Below are 22,495 nucleotides of genomic sequence, written 5' to 3' on the forward strand. Positions count from 1 at the left end.
CTTCCCCCCGTCACTTTTCGAGGAGCGGAGCCGAATATAGGCGAGGAGGCAGGGTGGGAATCCCCCATGGAAGAGGATGGCGGAGGGGAGGCTGGAAGTGATGTGCTGTTAGATGGCAATGAAGGGGGAGGGGGCGGGAAATGAGACCTCTGCCTCCCTCCCTCCCTTCCTATCGCACCCCCCCCCCCCACTCCCGCATCTCCTTCTCCCTTGCGGTGACACATCCGTCTCCGGCCGCCGATAAAGAGGCAATTGAAATCCGGCCTTGGGTTTTCTCTCCTCGTTCTCCACAATGGACCCGTGGCAGAGGGGAGAAGATGAGAGCATGTCGGCGGAAGAACGGCATGGGCCGCGTGCTATCGTGGGAGCTGTAGAAAAGAGCACTGTTTGTTTCCGTCTTGGCTATTATTCTGATGATAATGAAAGCGACCCGCACTCCCCATCGCATTAGTTCCGAATGGTTAGAGTGGACATTTCACCGCGTTGAGTGTTGTACGTAAAGTGTGTGCTTTCGGGTGCAGTTATCCCTCCGGCAATTTCTTGCGATGAGTGAACATTGAACAAAATGGGAACTCTGCGAAGGGATATAGACTTAAAAATTGAAATTTTTATTTGAGGCGTTTCGCTCTAGAGGAGATTGATATTTTCTGAATTGTTGTCAAATTCACAGAGAATCAATAATAAAGTAATATGTTTCCATTTTATGAATTAAAGATATGATGGTCCATTCTTTCCTATGATATTGCTTATTTTACTTAACGTGTCTATTTAATTTTCCATGAAATAAATATTGTTCCACCCTAAACCAATTATTATAACATTAATATTTTTTGGGAACGTACTCCTAAGGAATGTGATTTTGAATAGTCTTTATAAAATGTTAAATTTTAATTATTTTATTTTTGCATGTTTTCTTCAATTTAATACGTGTAGCATTTATGAGAGAGCTTCATTTGAACCACAGATAACATAGATCCATGCTGGCTTTGAAAATTATCACCATATCATCGCGTAGGATCCATTCAAATTGCGGAGGCTGATTCAGGAACTATTCGTTCAACCATTTGTTGTTGGCGTCTACGCGTATATTACAAACATAGCTTCCGCCAATTTTATACTGTGTTGATTTTACCTAGATAATCGGCTTATATATTATTGGTTATTTAATTGCTATCGCCGTACGAAAGTTGGCTGTCTTATCCGATTGAACAATGATTATGCAATCACTTTTACATTTTGCCAAAGGTGTTTAAGTATTAGTTGCCTCACCTACTACGAATCTCTGCTGCTCATCTATGAAGAATTTAAGGTTTTGGCGTCTGGGTATTTAGAGTCGCGCCTACGAATAGAACGGCGTTCACGAGAAAAAATCAGGTTAATAAGTTATCTCGAAAATCGATGAGAAATGGTCCTGGGTAGGAGCGAAGGTTTTCAAAGGCGCCATTCTGACTCGAACCCAGATCTGTCAATCATCGAGAGGGCCGCGTCGTCATTGAGTTGATGGTCGGAGGTGGGGGAGCGAAAAGAAGGCCCTCTGGTGAATACAGTAAACAAGTAGGGAGAAAGGAGAGATAGACGTGGCGGAGGAAGTGGAGATTGTATACGGACAGCGGAAATGAGGAAGGAAGTGGGAGGGAGGAGGGCAAGTGGTGGCGGGAAAGGGAATGGCAGGAGCGTAATAGAGGTAATCGGGCAGTGTCGCAAGTAGAGTGGCGACGTCCACGGCGAAATCTGAGGCATTGGCTTCAGGTCGTCGAATGCCGCAAATTACTTGCACTTAGGTGTCTTGTTAGAGACGGATGATGAGGAGAGCTGAGGACAAACTGCTTCGGTGAAGACACAGGGAAGTCGTGGTGGTTTCACCTTTCGCAGTCAATAGCCAAGTGATTTTCATCTTTCGTTAAACCGTAGGTAGTTAACGATGGACCGCGTTAGAAGCTGCCACCCGAGACGTTTTGCCAAAAGCTGGCATCAGCTAATAGAGCGGTCCATGCTTGACTCTTTTTCCGAGGATCTTGCCTTACCTAGTTCTTAAAATTACGAAGAGGCTGGAAATCCTCACACGACCTGTGAGGGAGAAATTAATCAACCTCCTTCTTGTCACCCAATTTCAAAGCGTTGCGCTTTAGATCCAGATTTAGTATTTTAAATTGTATCTGTTGAAATTAAAGCCAGCTGTTAAGGATAGGGTAAGATTAATCTCGAAGAGATTACGAATTGTCTCGTATTTTCCATTTTCATCCAATTTGTCCTTTTTTTATAATTCAAAACGTATTTCACGACTTCCTATGATTTCCTAATGATTTAATGTCCGGAAAAATTAGTCTAAATATTTTTCGCGTTCGTTTCGGAAACCAACCTTCGGGTTGATTACTGATATTATCTATCGTGCTTGTGATGGTATCGCGTAGTAAAAATACTATTTACGAATGCAACGGGAAACCTGCTCAATTAGTTATCACAGGAAACAGTGATGGTCATACGTATATCTGGGTATGTGTCCGCGGTCGTCATCACTACAAATTCTTGCAATGCCGAATCGGCAGCAGCAGCACAGAAGACTGAATATGGCCGAACCAGTTAGAACAGGGCCTTGGAATGTTTTTGAGGACGATTTTGAGAACGAAGAAATACAGGGTTCGTCCGGAAAATAAGTGTGCTGACTCCTGGGCTGGGCGCGCCGCTCCAGCACCGCTCTGACGGGCTGCGATTGGAGGGGGGTATGTTGGCAAGCGACGCTGAAAAAGGCAGTCGGCTCTGAGCTGTGGTGTAGTGAGGAGCTCTGTTAACGCGAACCTCCACGCTCGACCCACGTCACGGAACGCGATGCCGAACTTTTTGGAGCAGCGTTATTCCATCAAATTTGCGGTAAAGCTTGGGAAATCGTCTACCGAAACTGTCGGTATGATTAACCAGGCTTACGGGGAGTCAGCCATGTCCAGAAACATGATCTTTCGGTGGCACAAGATGTTCGTGGAGGGCAGAGAAGAGGTCGACGACGAGTCTTCGAGAGGTTCCCGATGATGCCTTCGCGGGAGCGTTCCAGGAATGGGAACGCCGCTGGAACAATTGTATCGACTCACAAGGGTCCTATTTTGAGGAATATTAGCTTAAGATATGTAAAAGTGTAATAAATTTTTTTTCCTAAGCTCAGTACACTTATTTTCCGGACGAACCCTGTATGATCGCATCAAGCGGGAGATGGAGAGAGGAAAAACATATATTTTAGCGCTATGTAAGGTGAGATGGATGAGTGGGGATTATTGGAGCGATAGATACAAGGTAATATAGTGTAAAGGAGCTAACTGAAGGTGGAAATTGTATTGGATAAAATGGTAGGAAGAAGTGTAGTAACATTAGAACAACTATTTAATAGAATATGATTAGTACGAGAGAAGTCGTAGAAGTGAAAATTGAACCAACGAACAGAGTTATTATTCACGTGCATTCGTACACACCAAATAAAAACCATAGGAAGAAAGAAATAGGGTATACGATTAATTTTAAAAAAATAATGAATGGTGTCTTTCGGAGGAAACATGTCATAATTATAGATTTGTTCGGCTGCTGAAGTGAAAGGACGTGCCTCAGCGAATAAATGCTTAAACCTGTTCCACCCACCTGGTCTGCCCACCCAACAGCTAGCTGTTATGGTTAGTGGATATATTTATTTATAACGCTGACCGCTCCAATTCAATCGTTAGCAATATTTAGTCCTTAGCAGTCTCTCCACATTCTTGAGAGTAAAATCATGCATGTACATCTAATGAGGGAGCGAATGGTTTATGTTGTGCGTTAGTTCTTGATTAGGCCGATCATGTAAGTTCATCTCACCGCCCACATTCATAATAAGCGTCCAAGTTTGTATTCTCGAGGGTAATATGAGGTAGTATGTGGATTTATTAGATAAGTTAAATCAATATACTCGTTAATCAACTTTAAATAACAATCTTTGAGACTAAGGAAATTATCTGTTAAAATGTAACTTTCAGGGTTACAACAGAACAGTGTTTAAAAATTTGTGAAGTTCGATAGAACTACTGGGTCTTCTCCCACGATGCTCGCCTGCGCCGGTGAAAGCTCGCCTCAAAGGCTCGTATCGCTGCGTTTGAGGGTATCGGGTCCAAACTTCGATCGAAGGTTGAAGAGAAGGTAACTTCTCTAGAGAAAAATATGGGTGAGACGAGGCGGGTGGCCGGTGGTGTTCTTGATGGCCATAACCCTTAAGTAATTATCCCGTATTGCCCGTAAAAAGAAGTTCTTGAGTCTGCTAGTTTTGCGTCTATTTTTATTCTCATGAATCAAACGACCAACGTACTCGTATATTGGAATATGAATAATTGACGAAACGTCCGTAGTGAAAAAAAGGCTCCGCATTTATTAAATAAATGAAACTTGGCGTTAAACCTTCATACCTGTAATTCTAATGATTCCCCTACCGATCCCTTGAAGCATTTCTGTGTGGGTTTTCGTTTTTTCGAAACAGCTTTTAAAGATTCTGATCATTCTGCGTTGAACCTTCTCAATTTCCCGAATGAGACCTATTTCCGTTCTGATCCCATACCCTAGATGCATATTCTAAATGGGGTCTCGCGAGGATTGTCATGAGAATTGGATACTTCTAGTTTTTAGGCAGGAAGTAAAGACAAATATACCTGCGAGTCACTTGGACATTCTTTTTCATTGTACTCCATGCATCAGCTTGTCACTTCACCAACCAGGGGCAGCAATATTCTTCACTTTTGTTAGCAATGAACGTGCTAGAAAAGGTCTTAAATATAGTAACTCAAAGGAATCGTAGTGTGGTGGTCGGCGAAGGGAGATATGGGGGGTGAGGCAGGGAGGACACTGCGGTTTAGGAACGTGGAATGACCGCGGAGAGAAAGCAATTAAGTTCTGCAGGAGCCATTGTTTAAGCATAACTAACACCTGGTCGAAACACTACAATAGACTTGTGTAAGTGTATATTTAGAAAATGCCCGGGGATTGAGAGAGATATCAATTGCAATAAATTATGGTAAGAGACACACATTTAGGAACAGGAATATCATGTCGCGCATTCCCCCAGGGGCGGATGCAGATTAATTTCATAATTTAATGACGTTTGAATTGCGATTTAAGTGGATAACACAGGAAAGACGGGTGAGGATATTATTTGTGAAATCATTAGCTGTTACGAAAGAAAAAGAAATCCATGAGGCAGAAGAGAAAAGTATGAGTGAGAATAGAGAGACGGATACAGCGGAAGAAAACTCGTAAAGATTCAGGAAAGAGATATGAAAGTCGCAAACAAAACCATAATATGAACAGTTTATAGGGAAAGGGAAACGAAACCATTTATTACAGATGAGATGATTTGTAAAGAGGTTAAAGATAGAATTGGTGAAGTATAAACTCAAAATCTGGTAGAAGGAAGTGCAAGGATGTAGGAGGAAGTACAATAAGAAACTGAGGCGGGAACTAACTATAAGGTGAGAGAAGCGTGATGGAAGACGCAGGGTGAGGACCTGGAGAGGAAAGGTGGAATGTGTGCGCTGTACAGAAAAGTGAAAGATCTATGAAGAATTAAGAAGGGAAATGCCTTGAACACTATGAAAAATATGGTAGGATAATTATTTATATCCATGTCCTACGGGCATAATTAATATCACACTTTGTCCGAAGAAACGTATTGTACTTGAACTTCGACGTTAGTGCGAGTAAGGTTCATGGTTTTATGTGCAAGTCGAGAGTCAAAGGCATTTTCTTTTTCTTTGATAGTTTGGAAGCAACTACCAATGGGAGGAAAAGGTGTGTGTGAGAGAGATATATTTTAAGAATAACAAGAATAATTCTTTCAAGAATAGGTCATTATGGAACACTTTGAGGAAGGACGTCTTTTTGTGGAAGTGAAAGTTGATAGCAAGCCTTCTTATAACCCTTCTCTAAGCAATATGTCTTCTCGAATAGATTGTATTCCTGTTATATAATTGAATATAATGATATTAGAAGCTGTGGGAAGACACGTTCAGGGAAAGTGGCGATTTCCAATATTATTTTTTACTTATGCATAAAGAGAACTCATCAAAAAGTATTTAGTAACTGATACTGGTAAAGATAAATTATTTGGAACTAAAGTTCCATTTATTAAATGTAGTGCATTCTACTAGCCGATTTTTCTGTGATACCATATGATTTTTCATATTTCAAAATTGTAATTCCTGTGGTATGGAACTATATGAAACAAAATTTTAAGCCTAAGCTAAACTATAGTGTGTCTAAAATACCAGTAACGATTTTCAAACGAATGAACCAAGCGTTCAAAGTTTTTCTCTTTTAAGGATAAAATTCGAATGTGATTATAAGAAATCACTATGAAATGAGAAATTATTTCTGCTCACTAATAGGTTTTTGTTTGACCATTAATTTGCGAATGTGAAAAATAATGGGGAAGAGGGAAATTCAGGTAAATTTACGGGGTATTATATAAACTTAGTGGAGGAAACTTTTATGGCAGTAATATGGAAATATTGTTTTATTCGTCATAAGCGGCATATATAGGCAGTGGGCTATGTTTGGTGACAATAATTTAATGGAATTTGTGTCATGGCTGGAAGGATATGGCTGACAAAAACTCGGTGCTTGATTGTATAAATATGTTTTTTCAACGGTTAGAGTATTTATAGTTATTGGGTCTTCGTGGAGCATGACCTATTTACCAAGTTATAACGTAAACTTGCTGTTGGGAGCATGTGTCATGACGAAATAAATGCCGGAACGTCATAAAATGAAAATCTGAAAGATTGTTTTTTTTCGTGTATTCATTTTCTACTCCATTAAGTTAGTCAGTGTAAATTAGACGATGAACTATCAGGATAAAAGAGAATTAGCATTTTTGGCGAAAATTTTAAGGTTCTTATCAATCACTCTTCGAAAGTAAGGATAATTGTAAATCGGTTTTTGAAATACTTGTGGGATGTCTGAAACATTAACGCAAAGTATATACTTCCTCGTCGGTGTCTACTTTCATCTGCCTGCTCTTGAAAACGAGCAGAAAAACTCAAGACTCGGGGATATTTTTCTCCCTTTGATGATTTCCTCTTCTCCTTGTATCCTTCACGTGTCTATCGGATCCAAATGCACTATTTTTGCTGAAAAGTCGACATTCATGAACTTGAACGCGTATGAAACATTCATAAACATGGTGTATTATGGCCAAATGCAAAACCTGAATTCTCTCGACGTCTTCATTTTGGAAGGAATTTCAATGCATGAAAATAAAAAATGGAAATATTCCTTCTTTATGCGTGGAATCCTAAAAAGTGGGATTCGGCGCGGAAGCACACAGCAAGAGCCCCATGCTGAGAATTGAATTTCAAGCATATTTCCTCCGATGTCAAGGTTATCGACCTATTTTCGTTCCGCCCCAGTCTTACATGTATCGTCCTGCTTAGTTGTTTTCTTTGGCACAAATATCTCAGTGGATCTTCTTCACAATATACGTCGATGTGTTTTATCTCTTAGTTTCAGTACTAAGGAAGCTGTTCTTGGTCCTCCCTCTAAAACGATAAGCAGAATGTCGCATGTTGGGACGTCTTATTCTTATTAAGCGTAAAAAATAAACTACGATGGTGTGAAATGGGGCCACGAGAAATGGTTTATCGAGTTCGAAGAAAACACAGCGGAAGCCATTCCGGTCCAACAATCTATTTTAAAGTATAGAAAATCAAACGGAAGCCATTCCGAGTAACAGGGTGTACTTAACGTATCATACCGACAACGTTTTCCAAATTCACTCTGGCCAGATGGTCAATACTTTTGCTTGCTCAAATATGCTCTGTTTATTAAATATTCAGTTTTTAAGTCAAACTTGGTTTGATTTAAACATTAAAATCTCTCCAATAAGCATATTCCTGATTTTCCTTTCCGGCTACGAATTGTATCATTCTTCAAAGAAAAATCTTCAGCGCAATAATGACCAAAGGGATTCTTTTGATCATTTTTTCAATGCAACAATTTCAGAGTGTAAAAATCATTCACCTTGACTGGGATGCTAATGATTTTTACACTCTGAAATTGTTGCATTGAAATGCACATTAGCGGATGACTCCGTTATAAGTTACTGTTGCGGCATCTCCCGCAGTTTCTTTGGAATTTATCATTTTTTCAATTTAAGACGGAAGCGAATTGACGAGGGGAGATGCGACACCTACCCTTATCCTGCATTCTTTAATGGTCAGCTCCCTTGAATATAAGCTTAGCCGTCGCTCAGTTATCCCTTGTGTCTTCGGGGAAATAGGTCGACCCATTCTCAAAAACGTTGTGAAAATTAAAATAATGCGGGGTGTCCATTCGATTCTCCTTGATTTCACAAGTGGCGTTGAAATTCATTTTGAGAGTGGGATTCATCCTCGTGGAAGTTCTATGGTTTTATCGGTTTTATTTTTAGGAAAAGAGGGCGTAAAAGTAACTTAGATAGAACTTCGCATCATAACAAATAAGTTAGTTTTTTAAACTGAACTTACATACGCTACACACCACATCCCGTGAATATGGTATTCATATTTTTAAAACTGAGGGGATAATTATTTAGGCTAATAATTTACTTGAATTATTTCTATCAAATTGAATAAATCATTGGTATTGTTAACTTAATGGTCAGATTATAAAATTAATGACATGAGTAATCATTAAGTAAACGATAACATCTTTTCCCAGTTTACAGTTGTAATCTTACTAAAGTATGCCATTTTATAATGATAGATATGCCGTAGAAAAGAAACTACTATTATTTTATTTGTCTTAAAATTATATAAGAAGTAATTTTCCCTTGAATATGTGTCGGAGGATCCAGTACCGCTTGCGTAACTCATAAAAGTTAATTTACCAGGGAATGAGGAGCTTGTATTTAAATTGTCATATTCTTGGCATAACTAGTTCTCAAGTAAACATCCCTTGACCACGTGAGCGGTGTCATAGGTTTATAATTCGTGTGAAGTCTGAAGACATTTTTATGGGCTTCTTCCATTAAAGTATTAAATTCTGTAAATATACTTTCATGTTCATATTTCATATGTTGTGCCTTAATGAGGTCATATTTAATTCTTTCCTGAGCTATTTTCGTTATTGACGTTTCCGTACGTAGCTATGAAATGGCGTTTTTACGGAAACGTGTTGTGAAATAATTAAGTATTTTTGGAATCATAACTTTTGCGGAAATTCTTTTTGAACAGTCAGTATAGGAAATGTATTAACAGCAAAAATCGTATCTATCAACACTAAATTTTAAGCTGATGGAGATATTTCATTAAAATGTGAATAAGTCCAAGTGTGCCATAATCGAGTCCCAAGTTGAAATAATTTCTTCTGGTAATACAAGCATTCTTATTACCATGTTATTGTGATTTTTCAATTGTAAATGAGTATTACAAAAGTTTTTGCAGATAGTTATTTGATTTGCTTGATGCTTACTTATAAGGTTTGATACCTTTCCCAAAATAATTAACAAAATAATGAAATTACTATCAGCAAAATGTCACGTTTTTAAGATAAAAGCCGAAACGTGATCAATTCTACTTTTAATATGAATTGCTAATGTCAAATTTCGTTTTTCTCAGCTAATAGTGTTTTAATTGTGGTGCTGTTAAAATCTAAACCACAACCATGCGCACTAATTGGGGGAAATAATTTGTTTGTATATTCGATTTGTGTTCGTGTATTTCCCCTTAATTTCAGTCCATTTTTTCATAGTGGTTTTATTATCCTTAATGAATAGAAGTGGAAGAATAAAGTTGGGCGAAGGAAAATATATCTTCCTAAACATAATATGATTGAATAGCCTTTTATTTTATCGATAAATAGATAGTTGTAATAGTACACGCATAAAAAAGGCAGTTTTAACAAAAATCAAGAACACAGGTTCCAAAATCTCCCCATTTTTTGTGTTGTCACCATTAATATAGTTACAATTTTCTCTAATGTACTCCAAAGAGTTTTTTTATTTGCAAATGAAACTATGATTTTGATTTTTGTTAAAGATTCTAATTGACTTCATCGACAAGACTGTGGCACTTGTATCATAATTAATTAATATTAACTTTTGACGCTTCCCCCAAGACTATTACATTTCACGCAGATTTTAGCTGCAAAAGTAGCCTATTTACCTTTTCTCGACCATGTTTGTGTTTTGCCTTTTTTGGAGAGAGACGAAGTTTGTAGCCATTTAATCCTTCAGAAATTAGGAAACCACAACTTCCGCCGCCGGCCACAGGAGACCGCCCGCTCGGCAAATATTGAGAGAATCCACCTAAACTATCTCTCCTCACGCTTCGGGGCATCAACTCCATCTCCGGGCCTTCCATAATTCTCCCCGTAACCCCCCCCCCCTGTAATTGCAGAACAGCCGCCCTCGACGCCGCGCCGCCTGCCGACAGCCATAAAACGCGGGCACCCAATGAGCAATGTTGCTACCTGTTTCCAGAGGTATCTATTTTACCCTCCCCTTCACCTTTCGTAGATACCCCTGGAGCTCGGCTATTTATAGGTGAATGTCTTTGTGTTCTCTGAATAATAGACAGCGTCCCCGGCGACCTTAATCCTTAGCGTGTGACTTGACGATGAAGGACTGAGCAATGCGGCACCGAGAGCCAAAGCATGCAAACTGCGGAGCCTCACTCTTACGACGCGATTTTCTTTTCTTTTTGCCCATTACTCCCAGTTTTGACGTGGCCGCCGCGTTAAAATACCTGTGTCCCGCGCGTTTGTCAAAGCTGTGGTATGAAGCAAAGTCAGTTTCCGAGTCCCACAAAAAAATTCAAAAGAGGAAAATTTAAAATAAAATATTCTGCACTGTTTTCTATTCGGTGAGAAGTAGATGTGAGAGGTGAAGGCATAAACTTGTTGTCATTAGACATGAATGTACTACAAGGATTTATAAACAAGACCCCAGCACAAGACAGGGGGTCTTGATCGCGGTAATATTTATGTTATTCATTTTTTTTAGACAGGTGACACAATTGCCCATCAAGACCCAGGATCGTGATCGGTGAGTTTTAATCCCTCATAGGAGTTCACAATATGCATATCTTATTTCAGGACCAGGATGCTCTTTTCTTTGAATTATTACCCGGTCATTACTGCTAAAAATAAAAATGCCTTCCATATGGTATAGAAATCCTCGATGCTGCATTGTCTTTACATGATATGGAGGTCGGTTGGATGAATTCGTAGTTTTGATTCATATTTAATATATTTTATAAGATTATTCACTCACTCTTCGATTGACAGCTCCCTTGGTTATCAACCAACCACTTTCACTGTCTCTCTCTCTCTCTCTCCTTCACAGCAATTTTATTAACCCCACATCCACTGCGTGACCAATCCGCAACTCTCGCCCCCTCCAATCGCAACTCGGTCAGCTTCTCGCTCTCACCATGGCAATGCTCGTCCCCGCAACCGTTTTCATCTGCTGTCTCTCGAGCGCAGTGAATACTTAGTCCACCTCGCCGCCCAAATCCCTACGATAACCAATCACACAGAACACGTGTGTTTCTCGCGTAATATCTCACGGCCCTCAAACCCACCCATCCCTGTAGCCAACAAACGACACTTCACCCTTCCCCAGCGATATTTTATACCTGAACTAATGACACACATCCTTTTTCTATCACTTCGTATTTTTAGTACCCTGAGAGCGGCCGCTAGGGTGTGTGGCAGGGGGTGAATACACTCCAGACTAATTTTGATCCGAATATCTTTACTCCTACCGCGGTCGGACAACGTTATTCTGATCCCTTATCGTTCGCAGAAAAATCACATATTAATTCTATCTGTTCTACATTTAATCTCTCTAATTTTATTAGCATGATCTCGCCTACCGTTGTACGATATTGGTAATAATACATTTTCAACATCATTGCTGCACCACATATTCTCAGAGCTAGAGGACCTCATTAGGAAAATTGTAACAAATACAGAAAATTCTTCTGGCATTAGAAATAATTTATTACATTGGTGGACACGTGAAATAGGGAAGAGTCGCTTTTAATTAAATTTAACAGTGGTATTAAATTTTTCATTATTTCAACGTGAGGAAGGAATACTATATGCTGAAAATACCAATATTTTTTTAAATCAATAGCAGCGGCCGCGGGCAGCAAAGAAAACAGTGGAGGACCACTCGCGGCCCTATAATGTTGCAGCACTGTAGTGTGTGTGTTGCACCATCATGAATATTAATAATTAATTGCGGAAGTATTAGTTAAAACCAGACTAGCGAGCTTTCATTAAGGTCAATTCCCGCATTAAGAAGAGGTTGGTAATTTTCGTTTTGTGGTATTTTTTTATGATTCGATAGAAACTTGGTCGCCAACATTTGCTCAAAGGAAGAGGTCGCAACATATGAGCACCGCATCCGACGGATGGAGTAAGTGACATATAGGTTATTTATAGCCGAAATATCCTTCATCGCTGGTATTCGAATGAGCCTTCGATATGAAAAGCCAAGAAACGTACCAATTGAAAATGACCTCAGTGGTCGAGGTACCTAAATACTACTCCAAAAAAAGCGTCGCAATCCGATTCCCGGTGGATTATGGCGGGCATGAGAGTTTTTAGCGGCGTATTGATAAAGAATAAAGGTGAAAACAAATTGTTCGCCGTAAATAGAGAATATATTATTTTCTCATATTTTGCGAATTTTCCTGCAAAATTAATTCTACACATTTTTAAATACCATTTCACCTTTTTAGGTAAATATATTTATTTCATATCACCAAACTCCGTAATGCCTGGCGTATGAAAGCAGCTTTTGTGACCAAAAATATGGTTTCTGCATTGGCTGCAGTCATACTGCGGGCGACCTGAATACGTGACTGTGGTGGCAGGAAAAACAGCGGAAGTGAAGTACGGCATCCATACTGTGCTTTCCAGTACGGGTAATTAATTATTTTCTGTGGTTCTTCCGATTTTTTTAAATTTCATTGGATGAAATACCTCTGCATCCCTCTGCTCATAAAACAAATATTCTTCTGAAGAAAAAATATTTCTACGTTCGCCGGGTTTAAATATAATCTAGTTTATTTTACTGTCAAAACAAATCACCTACCTACCTAAACCCTGCAAGGATACAGGTTACATTATATAGGATGACTAGTTGTATTTTAAATGGTTTGAAATGAGATTATGACACCTAGGCAACAGGCCCAGCCCTAACTCAATCTCACTTGTCCTCTCTCGATGTAGAACGTGGCCACTTGCGCATTCTTGCGCATTCACTTGAATAAGTATTTTGTACTTTGAGATTCATAAATATTTTTCCTAGGTCACGCCGTGTAGTCATCGGCTGTTTCCACTTTTACGAACGCAGTTAAGTGAGATAACCTTCAAACTTCGTAAAGGAAGTGCATAGATGTGTGCTTAGAAGTCTTGCTTGAATTCCCACAATATTCCAGAGTAGCATGCTGAAAAAAACTACATTAAGAATTCATGATAGCATTTTAGCGTTGAAGGTGCTCTGAACTAAATAGGGCGCTACATCATTGAAAGAAACCGTGGTCTGTAGCGTGGTTTCACTAATGGTCGCCGATGCTACCAGAAGAGCGGGAGTTTTTTCATAATGCTTTCATTTTTTAAATGCTTTTCCCGGCCGCCTGATATTCGTTGGCCGACCCATGCGATTGCGTATCGGCAAACACGACAGGCAAGTGCATTTTTTAATTCTATATTTCAAGTGCTTCTCTTGGAGCTAGAAATGTTTAAAAGCTTTTTTGCCGGCCGAATATTTGACTGACCTAGACCAGGGTCTGAAGTAGAGAATAGAAAAAATAACTTGATATTGTCCTATCGCTATGGACACAATAAATAAGCCACACAAGGGCATTAAGCAATGAGAATGCTTGCATATTTGATTATTTCATTTTATATAACTATGAGGGGTCAGATATCCTCGGTCGTAATCTTCCGTCTTGAAATCCTTAGTTTTCCTTCTTTTAAAGATTAACATTTTATATCTGATAACGATTCGGTACGTAGATATAAACTTAATTTACATATCACTTTACTATTCTCCGTGTTACACATTAATAGTTCATAACCTTAGTTTTCTCGTTTTACTTTAGGGAAATCGTATCTTTGACGTGAGCTCTGTAGAGAAATACCTGAAGAAGACAAAGGAACCTCTCAAAAAATTTTATTTAGAGGAAATACTGAAACAAAAAAATAGGCATTTCACCAAACTTGTTATTCAGCTTCATCATCAAATATTTGTGTACATCCACCCAATAATCATTCGCATTAAAGTTTTAACATGCTGCTAGAAAATTGCTGATAGAGTAAATACCCGTAAATATGCCCACGAATATTTTTTTTCAGTGAGCATAAGGCAAGCTATAAATTAGACCTATTATAAAGCACGCAGATTTTATTTTACGATATGCGATTGGAATAACAATTACAATCGACGAAAATAGCTTTGCGAATTTAATTTCATGCCGATAAACATTAATCGAAGTGCAGGTCGAAATGAAGTTAGCTCTGCAAAGTATCATTTATTTTTCGGAAATTCTGTCCTCAGTCGATCTTGAAAATTTTAGCTACAAGCCGGAACATGTATCTGAATGATCAGCAATTCTATTAATTTAAAATTACTAAAAATCACAAAAATTGTGGCAAATGATCATGAGCACGCAGAATGGTAAATATCTTATTACCTCTCAAGAAAGGTACCTCCCCTCTAAGCCCTAATCTAAAGGCTAACATTAACTGCGAATAAATACATCAATTATACCCAGGATAAAGATTCGCCAAAATAACCCATATCGACACTCAATGACCTAAAACAATTATTCTTCTACATTCAAAATCATTCCCTTCGTATTTGTCGAGGTTGCCTTTTCCTCGCGGTGCAATATTCCTATCCTCGCTGAATCAACGGGGCGGGAGTTCCCAACTGGCACACACACTGCGAACCGAGCACTTATCAGAAAATTCCGAGATGGGTAGGTCATTCACTTGGAATGCGCTCGGTTCAAAATTCGTCTTTCTATGCATGTGTGTTTGTTGAAATACGTACTTATGAATATATTGAGGCTAAATTTAGTGTTTCATACTGTTTATTTCCCTCATGCATAAAAATACTGGCTGAAATTTTTTCACTCAATTTCATTGTGCTCAAAATATGCCTGTGTATTCGAAAGATACTGACGATGAAATGGTCTTTACAGCATCGAAAACGAGTATTTCTCATTATTTTTTTCAATACCTTTTTACCAATAACCATAATTTTTTTCTTTTTTCATTTATTGGTACCGGTATTTGCCCGTTTTTGGGTCAATAACGGGTTCCGAATGAAAAGTGGCGCACAAACAATAGTCCTGAGTATCTTTTCTTTATCGCTCCAGAAGAAGGCAGTTGTATTCATCGCAGTACGATGTAATGAAATAACAGAAGCAGTCCCACGCAAGGAGAAAGGGAGAAATTCAATACTGGGTCAACAGGTTTATTGCCAATGGTTTGCCTTCGTATTTGCTTGTGTTTACCGTTACCCAGCCGTGTGCGTCTGCTTTGGAATTGGGATGAAGGGTTTCATGATCTTCTGCATCCGCACGTATTATCGTCATCATCTTCTTCGTTCCGCTTGTATTTTTTCATGAAGAGTAACTTTAAAGCGAAAATATAGTTTTTAAATGACAATACAATGGCCATCAGGATTCATTTTGGAAAATAGTTATTTATGGTGAATTGGAAATCTGCCAGTTAAATTTTGTCTTTGCCCAGTTTTTAAGGTTACTTCGTCCTAAATAGTTATCCAAAAGGCCATTCTAATTGCTAATTTATACTTTTGTGCTGGATTACTTACCATGGTGTACTATACTGCACTAGATGTAATTTTACCAGTTCTACGAACGAAAATTATTGATGGTAAACGTGTTTGGAATACAGGAGCGGATTTATCAGATTTGTACGTAGAAGTTGAATAAACGAAATAGTTACCTAAATGTCTCCCTGCCTGATATGGGTACGGAAAATGTTTTTTCGAAAGATTTTTGTGAGAGGCGCACACCAATTGGTGAGTGCGTAGATACCTGCGCACTAAACGTCAGAGACAGATGTATTTCCGTGAAAGTGGAATGACAACTTAAATTTCATTTTTTGTTTAACTTACGATACTCGTGAAAGCATAGATCTGCACTTCTGACAATCACGACTTCGCCCGACGGTGTACGCTTCATCTAACGTCCACGGTCACAACTTTCTCGGCCTATTGACCATGTTGCAGAGGTTGAGTAAATGAGTGGCTGAAGATAATGTAAATACAATCTTTCTCCCTCTTCAATTGTCGGGAAAACGCCAGGCATGGGTCCAGCGCATGGTAGCGTGTAATGAAAAGTCGGAGGAAAAACTGTAAACTAGCATTCGGGACGAATAGTGACGTTCGTATTTTGGGAATAACTTTCAGAAATTTAAACTGTTGTAGCACCTTGTTACAATTTTAAAGTGGGATGTCGCTTTTGCTATTGTGTGTTTTATCAGAGTGATAGGTTGTACGATAGTTTAAGAGCCTTCTTATCTTCGAACCCTGTGACGTCGTTTGAGCAATCTTAAAGTATTTCCAATGCCCCTAGCAATGTCATCTCAATATCCCGGAGAGGTCCCTTTGACGGTTACGTAATTTATTTTTTAATAATGATCGTCTTAAATTTTTCTGACGTTGGCAGGAAAAAAACTCCATTTTTCTTTTTCAAATGAGGTTGTTTTATGTATCCATTAATTTTATAAATGTCGTATTTTAAACAATGTTTTGGCTGCATATTTGTGGAATCCAAAGGTCTTTTATCTTCGTGTAAAGATCCAAAATTTAATTTCTTAGGCGCTCCTCATGAATCAGCTAATAGGATAATCCACTGAAAACACATCTTTGGCCTTCACGAGTCGACTCGTGCTGTCGATAATTAATGACACCGCCCTCGGCTGCGTGGCCTCTCTCTATTGAACCCCAGGGGCGGCGCTTTTGGTATTCAGTGCTCCTCGTGGCGAATGGTGCTGACGCCTCATACATGTAAATTCCCTCTCGGGTACCACAGGGAATTAATATTATGTATGTTTTCCGTTTGCAGCGGCGGTCATTCTCAGTGAACCTCAATAAATGTTTAAGTCGTGGTAATAGCCCGAAAATGGATTCCTTTTGATGTTATTTCCTGATGGCAACTGTGCGGTCAGCTGTTCCGGGCACATTATGGAGGAAGACTTCCTTTAGTTTTTTTTTTACTCTTGACTCATACCTTTTGGTGATTTTCGTCTCATCTTCAATGACTCTGTTTCTATTTCCTTTCGCATATCTGTCGCGTAAAGGGATGTTCTTTAAAATTTCAGTTCATCCTTTAGGTAATCAATTACATGCGGTCGTTCTGACGGATTGCTCACGTCCTCCATTACGAGTATGACATCTCTTCTGGAAATAAATTGAAGTAATAAGCTGTTGAGGCAAAATTTTCTGCGCGTTTCCGTATACTCCTTCCCCAAAAGTCAAATTGTTACTTGTTTCGAAAAAGCTTCGATCCATAGTAACCTTACATTTATTTTTTCAGTTCTCGCAGTGAATCCTATTCTGTTGCCGACGGAGTTTCGGTGGTTGAAAAAACACTCCAGTTTCGTCATTCATGTTTTCAATATACTAGAAAGCGTTTCGCAGTGGGGGAAAGGTTTATGGAAACCGGGAATGGCAATAGCCTCCGACTCAAATTTCTTCAATACTATATCTGCGATGGTTGCATATGTTGAATATCCCATAAAAATAAACACCATGCACCTGTATAACATGATGAGGTATGATTAAGGTACCTGGAACAGGTATATAGTGACAGAATTAAAAAAAAATTAAAATGTAAGGACGCAGAAGGTATCAGAATTCGGTGGACAGCCCCTCCAAATCAATCTTATCAATGATGAAAATGTTTTTTTCCCAAAAAATCATATTTTCTGAAATTTTCATGTCATTCCAATCAAAATGATGTCAAAAGACCAAAAGAAACTCCTTATTTTCCTGCGATATCTACTGCAAAAGCGAACAATCCGGCAAAGGAACGTCCTGTTTGTTCGAGTGTTATTTGTGAATCCTGGTCCGAACCCATCGTACGCACATAAACTCGTCTCGCTCATATTTCTATTCCCACGTTGCACACAATGAAATTATTAATATTTTTGATCATGTTCTTAACGTTAATTGATTTGATCCCAAATTGATTGTGTCCCCACTTTAAACATTTTCCACCATCTCCTAGCTGTGACATAGGGAAGAGCACACTCTCCTTTAGCCTCATATGGCGTTACATAAACCTCTAATTGACGATTTTTCAGATGAAAACGAAATTACAGTCCAGCGTAATGTTTATCGCGTGTTAACTCCATCGTTGCCATAGGCGAGCTAAATAATTTTTTTTGTGCGACGCCCTCCGATGGCGCAATACTTGAGTAAAATCAACGTAGCCTGTACTGCATATGAATTGAACATTAAGCCAACGATATAGCTTAAAATTAATTTTGTACAATAAATTATGTGGTAGAAAAGTTTAGGATGACGATTTATTGAAAAGATCTCGTTTTTTGTGAATGCTCATCTATTTGAAAATTATTCTTCCGTTATAGTAAAATGGAAAAAAATTGATTCACTATTTTGAGCGTCATCTCATCAAATAAATATTTGATTATAAAATAAATTTCATATTTTCATATAGCAAATGAAGGACAACTAATTTAAAATCCTGATAAAAGTACAGAATTATGTAGTGAAGTTTAATCTTATTAATAATTATACCTTGTAATGAAGAAAGGGTATGAAGATAGGTACAAATAGTTCCACGTATGTACGTAGCGATTCCGTCTTATGCTTATATTAAGATAACTTTCCTCTCCAACTCTAAATATTTCTGAATATAAACTAAGCGAAAAATAAAGGGACCTAGTAGTCCTGGGGTGGAGCCCTGGGACACTGTCCGGAGGGCCATGATTCGATTCCGCGGGACGTCTCTGGACACCATAAGTTTCACTCAAGCGGAGGGATTTTTAGGACTATGAATATTCCTATAAACCTCAGGTGACGAAGAGAAAAAAACTGGCCGCATATCCTGATTTGTGTATTTCACATCCCGTTGGGCTCAGGTGTGTATCTGGTTAGCCCTACCCTCGCCTACGTATCAAAGCAATCTTGCCGATTATTACTGTTAAAAATGAAAAATATTATATTCTCGGTATGCATTCTAAAGAAAATTTATATTGCGCGCGCGTCTGTGCCATGTAAGCGTGTGTGCACGCGTGTGTGCGCGCGTGTCTGTGTGTCTATATATATGTACACACACACACACACACATACACATATATATATATATATATATATATATATATATATATATATAATATTTTAATATATATATAATATTTTAATATATATATATATAACACTTTTTGAAATTCTCACGGACGTGAATAATAATGAAAAACACCTAGCACAAGTGGACGCAGACAAAAACACACAGAAACAGAAAAAGTGACTCACTATTTTTCGAATTTTCGGTGATCGTGGCCACCGCGTGGCGTGGCTTCGTGGATCGTGGCTGAACTCTGTCCCTCTCTTCCTTGATAAAGGTGGCCACGACCACCGAAAATTCGAAAAATAGTGAGTCTCTTTTTTGTGTTTCTGTGTGTTTTCGTCCGTGTCCACTAGTGCTAAGTGTTATACATTATATATATATATATATATATATATATATATAATTATGAAGGTTGTTTTATCTATTCATCTTCTTGTGTCGTTTACCCTTTTCTGTTTATACCAATTTAAACATTTAGATAAACGTATGGTTGGAAACATCATTTAAACTTTGTTCTAATACGATGGTTTCATTCGGCATAGTAATTTGATTTTTTCTTACTATAAATTGTTTCCACTCGCACTTCTTAATTTAATTTACTTGTACGTTCATGTATTTACATACAGTGTCTGCTAATGTCGGCTGATCACTCTGTCAACCGAAGACTTACATTCTTCTCTCTACTTTGTTCCCAGGGTTTTGGTAAGGCCGACCACGAGGTCTCAGTCAGCCTCATTAAGAGAGTGTACCCAGAGTACCAGGTCACCTGGAGCGACGAGGGATACTGAGGGAGTCAGGGCCGGCTCGTGGACTTGGGACTCTGCATCCTCTCACCGCGACAACTTTCGATGGGTCTTGCCCCTTGTGGAGCCTGCTCCTGTCGCCTTAGCGTAGCCTTCTGCCAATCGCCAAGCCTATCACCTTCATGCTCCATAGCCTTTACCTGAGGCTAATACCCAACGTTACCAGCCCGAGTTTCGGTTCGATTTCAGTCGTTCTCTTAAGTGAGTCCGGAAAAGTTTTGATCCAAAGAATATTCTTTATTTACGAACGAGTTTTTATTCCCTTCTCTGGAAAACATTTCTCATTTCTCCACTGTAATCAAATTTAAGCTCAGCCTTCATAATTTCGTTTTTTCAAAGGAAAGTTTCTGTTATTGCTTTTTCCATCTTATCCTCCGTACTTTGAGAATCCTTGATCATTTTTTTTGATTAATTTTGGCCATCATTTATAAAGATATCCTTATGTCTTCTTTTTTGATCATGCACGTGGTATACGGCTTGCGAAAATGATTCATAATGTTGGTATCGTCTTCGTTTGAAATGTGTAACTTAAAGGATAATTTTGTAATTGAATGCGTAACGCTTAGATCATTGTTCTTATAGGGTATTGTACCAATTCCCAGGTTCTGTAATTTGAAAATATACATAATCTCTGATTGTATGTATTCATCTAATTATGTGCAGGGAATGAATTTCTGTATTTCTTAATAAATGAAAATTCCACGGGGAAAAATTGTTAAACGTGGATAATGTAGTCTTATATTTTGCCTAACAATTTTGGAGCCTATATATTTGAATGTAAAACAGTTTTTTACCATGCTGAAAAGCAACTCAACATTTGTATACATTTCCTGTCATTTCCTTGTCCCTTGAATGAAATGAATAAAGGTGATGCAAAAACACGGGAACTATAATTTCTGCGGTGGGAGTTGCGAATGCTTTAAGTGTTCCGAGGTCATGCGTCTCAGGAAAACACAAATATGAAAATATCCAGCTGGGATACAAACTCTCTTTGATCTCTCTGTTTTTAATATTTTCATTTTTCCATTGATTAAATCAATACTCCTAGTTTTTTAAATTCACAATTTCGAAAACACATATCACCGAAATCAAAGGCATCGCTCCATTTTTCTGCCGGGATATGAGTAAGCTCTGTGAAATTTTTCGGGCAAATTTTGCCTGCTTTTTTACATGTTTTTTTCTCATTTTGGGTTGCCCAAAAATATGATTCACCTTCATTGGGGCTAGAAAATTCCTTTAAATACATTTATTCTTTTTGGATGCACGTTATACACTGGGTCAGGTGTTCTCTGTTGGCCGACGTTCCGATGCCCGACTCGAGAATCGTCCTCAGGGCAGATGAGACGTCGAAATGTCAGCCAAAATGGAACTCCTGACCGGGTGGAAGACCCGAGGAAACTTCATTAAGCTGATACTCCGGGAAAGCATTATATCATACGTATATATTGTAATTCCGGGGCTCATGACTCATAATTGAAATAGATTTCGGGTGTTGCAGAATATTTTTCTCTCACTCTCGCGTCGCCAGCTCGTCGGAGTAAATATGACAGAAATACCTGTATGTATTTAAATTAAGAAAATTATTTTTGATTGGGACGGCAATGGTATTTAATCGAGACAACGACCAGGAGATGATCGTGTTCGTGAGCTTAGAATGGGAACTCCAACTTCATCAATAATAAGCATTACGGCAATGACAATAAATGTAAATGTTTTTTCCGTTTTGATTCTATCCTATAATACGTAAGTTTCATATATTATTAATATTATTATTGCGTCAAAAATTGTTTCAATTTCGTCCAAAAATCTCATAATTTCACAATTGCCATGGAACTGGTCATTATTTCGGGCTTGGACATGGCAATCTTCACTAACTGGCTGAAGAATTACGTTCATCATCTACCTTTCCTTGTTTTCTATCATCGCTTTCCTTTTCTGCCAAGAATTTTATTTGAATTCCGCGTCAGAAAAATGCGTCCACGTTGATTCCCTCCCCCTCATCGCTATAAGGAATCCGCCCCCTTCTCCCTCCCCACCCTGTCGTTCATCACCGCGTCGTTCTCGGTCTCCGGGGCGTTTGGATCGGCGCGCATGCCCTGCATTCCTCAGATGGGCATCGTTTAAAGGAGCTCGCCGTTCTCTTGGTCAAGGAAAGCTGTTCTCGGGATTTTACTGGCGGAGGCGGTATCTTACGAGCTACTCGTGAGATAACTTATGGCCCTATATATGGCCGGTGTGTGTGCGAATAAATAAATGTGGGTGCATGCCGAATATCACGCGAGTAAGAGAGGTTGTGTCTCGTTTACTCTGGAGGAATTTTTAAGATTGATTATTTTCGTTCCCTTTATA

General features: G+C 38.7%; 1 protein-coding gene across 1 annotated transcript in view; it reads left to right on the plus strand.

The window, feature by feature from the left end:
- The window catches only part of LOC139695520 (14 kDa phosphohistidine phosphatase-like), a 549,412-nt gene extending 528,868 nt beyond the window's left edge, over positions 1–20,544 (plus strand). The window contains exon 4 of the mRNA XM_071594346.1: positions 20,039–20,544. Within this exon, the coding sequence (XP_071450447.1) occupies positions 20,039–20,131 (93 nt within the window). The 3' untranslated portion in view covers positions 20,132–20,544. The remainder of the gene's footprint in view (positions 1–20,038) is intronic.
- The last annotated feature ends 1,951 nt before the right edge of the window (positions 20,545–22,495 follow it).

This window comes from Hetaerina americana, unplaced genomic scaffold (genome assembly GCF_022747635.1).
Source record: "Hetaerina americana unplaced genomic scaffold, ioHetAmer1.1.p SCAF_1, whole genome shotgun sequence".
In the NCBI taxonomy this organism is placed as follows: domain Eukaryota; kingdom Metazoa; phylum Arthropoda; class Insecta; order Odonata; family Calopterygidae; genus Hetaerina; species Hetaerina americana.